This window comes from Hibiscus syriacus, unplaced genomic scaffold (assembly GCF_006381635.1).
Source record: "Hibiscus syriacus cultivar Baekdansim isolate YM2019G1 unplaced genomic scaffold, ASM638163v2 tig00112455_pilon, whole genome shotgun sequence".
Taxonomy (NCBI): Eukaryota; Viridiplantae; Streptophyta; class Magnoliopsida; order Malvales; family Malvaceae; genus Hibiscus; species Hibiscus syriacus.
The window spans coordinates 30,779-43,162 of NW_024063337.1; the positions used below are offsets into that span (position 1 = coordinate 30,779).

At 36.8% G+C, this 12,384-nt stretch overlaps 1 protein-coding gene across 1 annotated transcript; it reads left to right on the forward strand.

Annotated features, from left to right (window-relative positions):
* The first annotated feature begins 689 nt into the window (after positions 1–689).
* Positions 690–3,833, forward strand: LOC120179802 (selenium-binding protein 1-like). Its single transcript, XM_039185287.1, has 7 exons — positions 690–861; positions 1,663–1,858; positions 2,082–2,309; positions 2,400–2,631; positions 2,721–2,828; positions 2,913–3,185; positions 3,459–3,833. Exons 1-7 carry the CDS (start codon positions 750–752, stop codon positions 3,738–3,740), a joined length of 1,431 nt encoding a protein of 476 aa, XP_039041218.1. The 5' UTR covers positions 690–749; the 3' UTR covers positions 3,741–3,833.
* Positions 3,834–12,384: the final 8,551 nt, after the last annotated feature.

The following is a 12,384-nucleotide window of genomic DNA, read 5'->3' on the forward strand; positions in this document are numbered from 1 at the left end:
TTGATATGAGATGACTAGATTAATAACATTTAAATAATTAACTGATAAAATTAATATATCGATAATCAAAATCAAAAATAATAATATAACCATATGTGTAATATTATAATTTCATACATTTTTCCTATAACACACATTAACAAAATACATTTGATAATTCTTACATTATAATCGAAACATTTTACATAATATATTATTAATTTATAATAATAATAAAAATAAATTATTTATTATTAAACAAAATACGTGTCTGCTGAGTTGGCAAAGGCGCGTCCCCGAAGATGCGCCTTCCACACGTGGCATCCAACTCAACGAAAACACGGGTAAAGCGCGTCCCCGAGAACGCGTCTTTGCCAACTCAACAGAAAAAATATTACTTCTGTAAATATTGATCAAACGATGTGAGAAAAAAAAATTAAAAAAAATATCAGTTATATGTCAAATAGCCCTACATCAATACGGTCAGGCATTGCATGGGACAAACACATCTGCCGCAATTCATTCAACTCCCGAATACGTGTCACACACTTCACCGTCAGATGAGGCCAATCCCGACAGAGACCATGCAGATCGGGAATCTCGATACATTGAACTTGGACACGTAGGATGAGGATAAAAATCCATGCCGTACTCTTTTTTTCTTTTTTCAAACAGCTCGTTTGTGGCCATAAACTGACACAAATTTCCATAATGTTATAAGAGAAACTTGGCTCTGCAAGAAAGAAGAAAGAAAAAAGAGATTTTACGAAATGGCTGAAGGAAATGGGTGTTGCAAGACGACGGGACCTGGATATGGAACTCCCTTGGAAGCCATGGCTGGTCCTAAAGAAGCTCTTATATATGTCACTTGTGTTTATTCTGGTACTTTTTTTTCCAACGTTTTATTTTTCTGGGTTATGATAGTTTTTAAACGGTCTGCCTCTAATTTTTCTGGGGTTTTTTTTTATTTAATTCATTTATGGATGAAGATAAAGTTTTTTTGGGTGTGGGTTGTTTGATTTGATTCATTTATGCATGAATTTGTGAGGGTATGAGGTTTTTCTTATTTGTTGTTTGTTTTGATTCTTTGAAGTCCTAGATTAGAGTATGACATTTACAGAGGTATATGAGTATTTATCATCAAATGTTTGAGAATTTTTTAAACAGATATTCACTATTCACCCATACTAATAAAAAGTAACATTTTTCATGCGTGTATAATCTGGGGGGCTTTTTACAGATCATAATAAAAAATTTAAGTTAAAGAGCATCATGTATTTTATTTCTCTTTCCCTCTTTGTTTTAAATTTTTTTAGCTCACTAGTAACTGCCTTGGTAGAGCGTAGTGGGATCGAGTCTGTGGCAATTCCAAGCTGCTCTCACCCTGGCGTTGGAGCAGACTACTATCGTACCTCCTCTTATCCCATTTTACATGAGAATAGGGTCAGCTAATTTTTTTAGTAACTGCCTTGGGTGGGATGATATATGAATTTCTTTTTCTTTTATCAGATTTTTTTAATGCTTATTTTTGAAGTAATTGGTAATTCACGCTTCTATCAAACTTGGAACAGAACTTACTGGTTTGTGTAATTATTTATGTTAATATGTGGTTGATTTTCAATAGTTTTCTTAGATTTGAAATCGTGAAAAAAGAGGGTTTCAAATGGTGTTGTGTCTGTGCAGGAACTGGAAGAGAGAAACCTGATTTCCTGGCCACAGTCGATGTAGATCCGAACTCACCGACTTATTCTAAAGTTATACATAGGCTCCCTGTGCCATATATCGGCGATGAACTACATCACTCTGGATGGAACGCTTGCAGCTCTTGCCATGGCGATCCATCTGCCAATCGCCGTTTCCTCATTCTGCCTTCTTTGGTGTAAGGGACTATGTTCTTGACCTTTTATGTTTATGCTCTATCAATGTAGCATACTAAGAATTTGTCTGATATCCATGTCACTTGGACTATGGTGCTAGTGTTAGATAAGAGTAGGTGTTCAACATGTTATTCTTAATTTCCCTTTTTCATATCTTCTTAGGCATTTGGGTCATATCGTCGTACCCATGGCCAAAACTTCATTACACAATGTGCCTTTTTGCAGATCCAGTCGTATCTATGTGGTTGACACACAGATGAATCCCAAGGCTCCCTCATTGCATAAAGTGGTTCAGCCTGAGGATATTGTTAAGAAGACAGGCCTAGCATATCCACACACGTCCCACTGCCTTGCCTCCGGTGATATAATGGTGTCGTGTCTTGGAGACAAAGATGGAAATGCTAAAGGCAATGGATTTCTTCTGCTTGATTCTGAGTTTAATGTGAAGGGAAGGTAAATAAAACAATAAAAGAGAAAAAATGATTGTCATTGAACTGTGAAACAATTAAGATTCAACCTCTAAGCTACTCCGGTATTCTTCAGGTGGGAGAAACCAGGGCATAGTCCTTCATTCGGCTATGACTTTTGGTACCAACCTCGACATAAAACGATGATCAGCTCGTCGTGGGGTGCTCCTGCAGCATTTACCAAAGGTTTCAACCTTCAGCATGTTGGGGAGGGCCTTTACGGTAGACATTTGCATGTATACAGTTGGCCTGATGGTGAATTGAAACAAACATTGGATCTCGGTGACACTGGTCTCATACCCTTAGAGGTGATTGCATATTAACAACATTGAAACATGTTACAACTTTGTTTTCAGACATGATGTTGCTCAAAGATAATGTTGCCCTCTCTATGCAGATAAGGTTCCTACATGATCCCTCCAAAGACACAGGGTATGTCGGGTGTGCCTTGACTAGTAACATGGTTCGGTTTTTCAAAACCGAAGACGGATCATGGAACCATGAGGTTGTACAGCTTTGCAGGTTTAATAATTTTTTGCAAGTCATTGCCTTAAACAAGCCTACTGATATGATTGTTTAACTTCTGCAGGTGGCAATCTCAGTAAAACCATTGAAGGTGCAAAACTGGATTCTCCCCGAAATGCCTGGGCTTATAACAGATTTTCTAATCTCTCTGGATGATCGGTTTTTGTATTTTGTCAACTGGCTTCATGGGGATGTCCGACAATATAACATCGAGGACCCTAAGAATCCGATCTTGGCTGGTCAAGTATGGGTTGGAGGACTGATTCAAAAGGGAAGCCCTGTTGTGGCTGTGACAGATGATGGTCATACATGGCAGTCTGATGTTCCGGAGATCCAGGTCTGTCCTCATATTCATATTACTTAAAAATTACGGGTTACTTGAACTTGGTTGCGAGTGTGGGATGTGGGTATGGACCCGAATACGCTTAATGCTGTTGTAAGTTTCTGTGTATAGTTTTGTCAATGAAACCTGAAGCATGCTGTCCTGATTCTTATTTGCGGTGTGGTCTCGGGGACTTGACCCGAATGACCTGATAGGCAGTTAACTCATTCAGTACAAAAACCCCATTATTTTGAAACATTGATTAACCTTTTTCATCTTGTTTTACAGGGACATAGACCGAGAGGCGGACCACAGATGATCCAGTTGAGCTTGGACGGAAAACGGCTATACGTTACGAACTCATTGTTCAGCACATGGGATCGCCAATTCTATCCTGAACTTATGGAGAAGGGTTCCCACATGTTGCAGATCGATGTTGACACAGAAAAAGGCGGACTTAAGGTAAACCCGAACTTTTTTGTGGACTTTGGCGCTGAACCAGATGGTCCTTCATTGGCACATGAGATGAGATATCCAGGTGGTGACTGCACTTCAGATATTTGGGTTTAAGCCATTCAGAATCCAGTCCCTTTTAACCTACTATGACTCGAGGATAATGAATGAATAAATGTAATTTACTTTGAATAACATGAGTTAGGGGTTTGATCTTGAGTGGGTTCTACTTGTATATCAGTAGATCAATGTGCTATCTTCAACAGTTGATATCATTGAATAAAGCCACGCCTAAGTTATTTTATCACGTATCCTACTTCATTTGTTTGGTGTAATAATTTTCAACGGAAAAATTTCTCAAATAATGTAATAGAAAAAATTATTTGCTCCAATAATGTGGTTGAAAGATTATTTCGTGAAATAGGGTGAATGTTACAGTAAACATTGAAGACAAGCGCCTTAACGCATGGAAATCCATGCTCCTCCCTCCCTGACCCATACCATCGTTGTGGCCCCTGTATAGCAATAATGAAAGAATTTTTAATAATAATAGAAATCCATGCAAAATGTTGTGGTCCTGTATAGCAATAATGGAAGAATTTTTTATAATAATAGAAATCTATGCAAAACGCATGGAAGAGGATGCGTTTCCCATTAATTTGCATGAATTGAACCTAATTTCTTAGGTTTTACAAATAGTTATCCTTAGGTTTTACAACCTATTGTGTTCCAATTTTATTTTATTTTAATTTTTTTTTATAATAATAGTCAAAATTAAATCCAAATATTAAACCCTAAACTCTAAATCATAAATCTTAACCCCTAAATCCTAAATCTTGAATCTAACGAAGTGAACTAAATTTGAAGAAATTTTATTTAAGGTATTTTATAATTATTTTAAAAAAGTATAATAATGCTCAGCAATAATGGAGTCAATAAAAAATTCTAACACATTATCTAAAAGTTTTCCCCCACATCAATATGTAAGCAATAATACGTGTGGCCCCTGCATGCATAGTATTTTACCACGTGAATATGTAAGAGCAATAATGCTCAGCAATAATAGAACAATAATGATGGGAGTAGAGATCGATAATTGGGGTTGTGGTTGGAGGATTAAGATTGATTTTTAAATATAAATATGAGGTGTAGGGAGATTACACCATAAATGAAAAGAAGAAGAGGAGAAGAAAGAGGAGAAAAGAGGAAGAAATAAGAGAAAAGCGAAAGAAAGGAGAAGAAGAGCATATCGGTTCGTGCTATATTATTCGATAAATTTATATGAAATTAGTCTAATAGTTTGTTAATTTTTTTGGAAGAACGAAGGTGAACTAATTTTGAAGAAAATTTATTTAAGGCATTTTATAATTATTTTTATAAATATCTGTTAATGTTACGATTGTTGTTATGTTTATTTTTATATTGTTGTTATATATTATATCTTATCTATTATAAATACAAATTTTGATGTTGTAGAGAAAATAAGCAACAACTTTTTCACGATTGTCCACTATAATGGACATATTATGGAAAATGAGGTCAGAGTTATTTTCCAGTCTGAAAGACCTATAAATATGATGTTCAAAAGGGACATCACATTTGTAGAAACGAAGCAGATGATAAAAAAGAAAAATCCGAGCTGCAATTGATGGTTTGAAGTACAGGTTCATGGTATGTCCTAATCCAGTTAGATATGATGCAGTACTAGTTGAAGAAGATGATGATATTGGAACCATGATTGGATTACATGAGTCAACAAATATTTCAGTTATTGAGTTATTTGTTGATGTGTGTAACATATCTGATGTTCCTGGGCCATCAAGAAATGTGGCTGGAAATTCATCTAAAATGGCTTTCGGAAGTGAGTTTGAGGACCTGACATACAGATCGATAAACAATTTTATGGCACTATTGGAAAGTGAAAATGAAGTCGGTGGAACATCCGCACTAGCAGAGTACGAGGAGAGAAACATATATAACTCGAAATTGATTATTGATGTTGATGTTGAAAATCGATGGGGAGAAATCCATGATGATTCCAACGAAGATGAAGAAACTCAAGAACCCGTTTTACCCGACGATGATAATTTTGGCTATGGTGGTACACCTAACCCGGGACCAACTGATGAAGTTCTGACACTATATCAACCAACTCCTCACATGTACGAGATCGATTATGATGCGATGAGGGCACGAGAATTCCTAGACATGCCACATATACCTCTATACCATATGGTTGAATCATTCGAAATTTCTGGTGAATTTTCAGTTGTGATACAATTTAGAGGAAAAGATGAAGCTACATTCTCGATTAAAGAGTATTGCATCAAAGGCCATGTCGATGTACATATTGCAGAGTCCAACCAAAAAACCATATATGCGAACTGTGTTAAATATGGCCCAGAGTGCAATTAGAAGATCAGAGTGTCCAAAATTCAAAGGCACAATGCTTGGGTCATCACAATGTACAATAGTCCTCACACATGTTTGCGGAACTCAATCAAGCAAGACCACCGACTATTGGACTCTGATGTAATTTGTGATTACGTGAAGGTATTAGTTGAGAAGGATCCAAGAATCCCTTGTTCAGTGTTAACTGCATCTATTCGAAGCCAATTTGGATACCAAGTAAAATATGGCAAGGTTTGGAATGCGAAAATGAAGGCAATGAAGTTGACATATGGAGATTGGGATACATCGTACAATGAGCTACCACATTTGTTACAAGCAATGAAGCGATTAATCCCGAGAACCATAGTGAAGTCTCAAACCATGCCTGCGTATGACGAAGAATGTCAACTTGTTCCAGAGAAAAAGATATTTCATAGACTCTTTTGGGCATTCAAGTCATGTATAGAAGGATTTCCATTGGTGGCACGGATGAAGCTTTGTTGTTCCAGTCATGAATGTAGTTTGCGAGCTTCGTAACCCAATTCACGCTGTGCTTACCCCTTCCATCTAATCTGTGCAAGGGGTAATGATCCCATGGAATGGACGGGATAGGTTTGTGGCACTTGAACTGCCTCAACACTCGATTCGCAAACAATATCTCAACAAATGCAAAACGAATCAATGGTGTAACAACAACCCAAGTTTCATAACCCAACAAAACATGTGGCAGCACACACGCTAAAACTTCTTGCTCTAGGTACGACATCCAAACAAACTGTAAAATTAACATTTATGAAAATTAATTCATTACACAAATTTATAAAATTATAACTAAAGAAATAAATATAAATAAATAAATGAAGTTAAATAAATTAAATTAAATAGTATAATTATATTACATATTCTAAAATTTACATTCTTTTTGCTATAATGTCATGTCTTGTCTTATTTTATGATATCAGATTTTTATCAAATAAATTCTAATTAAGAATTTAAATTAAAATACATAAAATAAATATTATCTCCCCACAAGAGGAAAGTCAATCGATGTTCGACTAATCGATGTTAAAAATGGAAGTCTGTGCCAAGCCCAAGATTGTAGCAACATCAGACATCCACCGATTTCCACGGTATTAGTATCATTGACGATTACTGACGCCTTGCACATCTCACGGTACAAGAACGTCAATATCGCAGATCCCCAACTGTATTGACGTGTATTCTCAAAATTTCTCAAAAACGGGAGATACTGCGTGTGAACCAGACCATCGGATTTATCCGGCATCAAAACTCCCCCAATCAACTGTAAGATATATGCTCGAGTTGCATATACAATTTCTTCTTCGGTACTATTTTTGTTGAGTTGAAATCAATCCTCCAACCATGACAGCCTCAAACGCCACCCAATTACATTTGGGCTTATTGTCGTCTGCCTAAGAAACTCATTGCAAAGTGTTTCCACGTTATTATAATCATTTTTCATCACCAGCGGCATCCCATTTGTTGGAACCCCGAGTTGTAAGGCCACATCTTTTAGGGTTTTTTTTATAAGAATTGGCCCCGTTAAAACCCCATTCATAATTATTATGTTGTGAGACACAATAATCATTGGAAAAGGGAAAATGGTGCCCAAAATTTATTAACAAACATAAGAATTACAACCAAAACCAAACAAACACTCAGTACAAAAGACCTTCAACTCAACAACCCATAGGCCCCAATCTCACCAACCCAGAAACTCAAACATTCCTTAACTTATTCCAGATTTAGCTAAACAGTCAGCTTCCCCATTAACACATCAATTAATATGCCTTATGATAACATTAAATTGCATCACAGACTTCTGAATCTCTATGATCATATCGACATAAAGAACCGGGCTGAGTTCCGGGTTGTTGATCCACTTCAAAGCAAGAAGTGAATCACTTTCTAGGATCAGGGACCCTTTATCCCTCCAAACTGATTCAAAAAATAAATCTAAACCAACTTTGATTGCAAAAATCTCTGCAAGAATCGGAGTGCAAGGTCCTGTCGCTCTAGAGAAGAAAGCCAATTTCTTACTCTCAGCATCCTTAAGCATAGTATAAGGCTAAAACCATAATTAGACCAACATATTAGTATTCAAAATGTTGGCAAAATTGAGGAAAACTAACCTAATCGTCGAGCAATCCCAGAACCAGTATTATCTGAAGCACCTCCGCACGGCAAATGAAATATATGTGTTTCTGGCCTCCAACGTTCAATCAATGCACTTATCAAACCTGTGACCAACTTATACTCTCGTACAAATGTAACATGATAAAATCCAGCCTCTTCCAGGTTATCTTCAATCAAAGGGTGTGGCTTAGTGGGAATACTAATCTGATGACGGAGGACTCACTGCTCGTCTTCCTACAATTATAATGTTCATGAAATTTATATCAATTAATCATAAAATAAACATTTTATAATATTTAATAAAAAAATTATAATATTTCATTAAATAATAATAACACCATCACTCCCAAATTGCTAGAAATATGTTGAGCGTCAAGATGAAGTAGTTGATTTTGTTCTGCCATTTCAACGAGACGAATCTGCACAACGAAATTTAATAACATTAATAATTTAATTACACATACTACTAATTAACTACATCTAATTATTCAACAAACATATGACACATACAACTAATTGAAACGAAATTAACAAACATAACAAATTTAAATTTATGTATATATTATTTTATAAATAATATAGATTTTATAAACAAAATTAACTAACTAACTAACCGGGTTAAATTTGTCGAATAATGTAGCACGAACTGATATTCTCTTATTCTCCTTTCTTTCTATTTTCTCTTATTTTTTCCTATTTTCTCTTCTTTCTTCCCCTCTTTTTTTCATTCCCAATATAATCATCTCTCCCTCCCTACACCTCATATTTATATTTAAAAACCAAACCTAATCCTCTAATCACAAACCCCAATCGTCCGTCCTTACTCTCACTTATTGCTCCATTATTGCTGCAAGCATTATTGCTCTTACATATTCACATGTAAAACACTCCATTATTGCTATACATGCAGGATCCACATGTATTATTACTACAATTTCTATATTTTCACGTGATATTAAATACTTTCTTAATTATAGTAGATTTATAATATTAAAATCCAACCCTTTATCCTATAATTTAAAGTAAACGATTGGGAATACAAAATAAACAAAAGTCAGGCCCACCTCACTACTATTATCCTCCCGGTGGGGAATACAAAATAAATAAAGGTAAATGAGGGGAAGACGCATGGATTTCCATGTGTTTTTGAGGAGACACTTGGACTCCAATGCGTCTTCAAGGGGTTTCGGTAAATTGCATCTTCAATGTTTACTGTAGCATTTACGCTATTTAACGAAATAATCTATCAAGTGCATTATTCGAGCAAATAATTTTTTTCACTGCATTATTTAATAAATTCAGCCAATTTTCAACAATCTTAAGGACTTACATTCTATTAACACTGTTGATATTCTTATACTTGCAACCTTGTATTATAGTTAAAAACACGTTTTACCATTGCAGTTTGTCGATTTTTATTATTAAATTTTTGTATGTAGTCATAATAAAAAATGAGTTAAAATTTAAAATATTGACATCTAATAATATTAATCGACTTATGTGTAATTGGAATAATAATAAATGGCTATCCCTTGTTCCCATATGTAATGGGGTAAGGGAAGGTAAGATAGTAGACTGCCCCCAACACTAGGTTGAGAGCAACGTCCGTAGGAGACCTCCGAATTATGAAATGCCCTCTATGGGACTCGATCCCACGACCTCAAGATTAAAAATCTTATGCTCTACCAACTGAGCTGGATGATCATTTCAATTAGAATAATAATAAGTCTAAATAATTGCGTTACTGATGAGATTAAATAGAAAAAAGCCTCTTCCAATTTTCTCTGATGAATGCTGTTGATTCCCGTCACCAAAAAATGCAACGCCGTCCTGACGAAGAACTGCCTGGAGCCTAGGCCTCCTCTCCTCACTCTTCTGGTCCATCCCTCATGGACTGTGACTTGCGCCCCCTTGATCGTCAACCTCCTTCCTACAAGGATTTGGTCACTGGGAACACCTTTAGTCAACCTGATGCCAAAAGCTTTGATCTTGATGATGAAGATATTTACTCGATGAAGATATTACTATTGGATCCTCCAATGGTCTCACCACTATTGATTTCTCTGACCGAGTCCAACAACTCGCAGTTAAGAGCATGGATCTAACTTTGATAGTGAAAATCCTTGGTCGATGAATTAGCTACAATGCCCTGCATAATCGTATCTATAGCCTCTGGAAACCCTCTCATTCGATCATACAGATAGATATAGAGAACGATTTTTTCTTAGTCAAGTTTAATGATAATGGTGTTATGAATCAAATCAGAGAAAACCAGAGAAGAAGAGAAAGAAGAAAGGAAATTGACAGTAGATTTAAGTTGGAAAATAAAATCAAGGATTACAGATGCCTTCACGTTTTACATGCTGCTTTATTTATATGTTTTTAAATCCTCAGTAGCGGACAAAATCCGTTAACGCCTGGGGTGTCTTTCTCTCTCTCAAACTTCTGCGAAATTCTCTATTGTCCTGGTTGTCCTTGTTCACTGCTTCTGTATTGCCAGCTCCTCCTAGATATTTATTCTCATTCCTTGATGATGTTATCTCAGCTCCTTCCATGACAGTACCCCCTCCTGAAAGAATGACCTTGTCCTCAAGGTTCTCAGTTGGTGCAGGTGGAACAAAGTCCTCTGTTATCAAAGGCAAATGAGTGATTTGTTGAAGAGGTTGGCCCTTACAAGGTTTGAGTTGGGACACATGAAATATTGGATGGATACGAGCGGACTCCGGGAGTTCTAGCTTGTAAGCGACAGGTCCAATGCGTTTTGTAACTCGGTAAGGGCCAAAGAATCGTGGACCAAGCTTCTGATTTTTCCGTAGTCGTAACGACAATTGTCTATAAGGTTGTAAACGCACAAAAGCCCAGCTACCTTCTTCTAGTTCCAGTTCGCGTCGATGCTTATCCGCTTGAGTTTTCATACGTCCTTGTGATTGGCTTAAATTGTGTTTCAAGACCTTAAGTAACACATCACGCTCTTGCAAGTCACGATTTACCTGAGCATTATGAGAACTTCCTTCTAGGTAGTGAACGATGGTGGGAGGTTCACGCCCATACAAAGCTTGAAAAGGAGTCATACCAGCTGAGGTCTGATAAGCCGTATTGTACCAATATTCAGCCCATGCTAAGTATTGTTCCCACTTGCTCGGATCATCCCCTGCCATACAACGAAGATACATCTCGAGGCACCGATTCAAAGCTTCTGTTTGCCCATCAGTTTGTGGGTGATAAGATGAGCTTAAACACAACTCAGTCCCCTGTAGTTTGGCTATTTCTGTCCACAATTCGCTCACAAAAATTCGATCCCTGTCACCGATTATTGTTCTTGGTATTCCATGAAGTTTTACGATCCCTTGAACCATAATGTTGGCCACATATTTGCTATCAAAGTGCCTCGGTAGTGCAAAAAAATGTCCGTATTTAGTGAGTCGATCGACCACCACCAATATAGTCTCCTTCCCATTAGATTTCGGCAAGCCTACAATGAAGTCTAAAGAAATATCTTCAAATACTTGGTTGGGAATGGGAAGTGGTTGAAGAAGACCAGCTGGAGCCAAACTAGTGCTTTTCATACGTTGGCAAACTTGACATTCAGAGACAAACTGACGAACGTCTCTCCTCATACCCTTCCAGTAGAAATTAGCAGCTAATCGTTGAAATGTACGAGTAATACCAGCATGTCCCCCCATTAGTGAACTGTGGAATTCTCTTAATAATAGAGATCGCAATGCTGCTTCATGAGGAACCATAATTCGTCCTCGAACCAACATCAAACCTTCATGTTCTTCATAACCATCATAATCAGTCCCATCCTTTATAATGTTATCCCGAATATGTTGAATATCAACATCATGCCGACTTGCTGCTCGTATATCATCAATAATGCCAAATAGTGGACGAGAGAAAGCCATGAGAGTAGCTTCGATTTCTCTAGACAATGCATCAGCAACATCATTAAGCTTTCTCGGTCGATAACGGATCTCAAAATCATACCCGATTAATTTCGACAACCATCTTTGTTGTTCTGGAGTCTGTATAGTCTGCTGGTTTAATTCGCGTAATGATTTTTGATCAGTAATGATGCTGAATTTTCGTCCGACCAGATATTGTCGCCATTTCCCTACTGCCTGAGTGATGGCAAACATTTCACGGTTGTAAGTGGAAGTAGCTTGCATTCTTGGGCTAAGTTTTTGGCTAAAATATGCCAAAGGTTTACCCT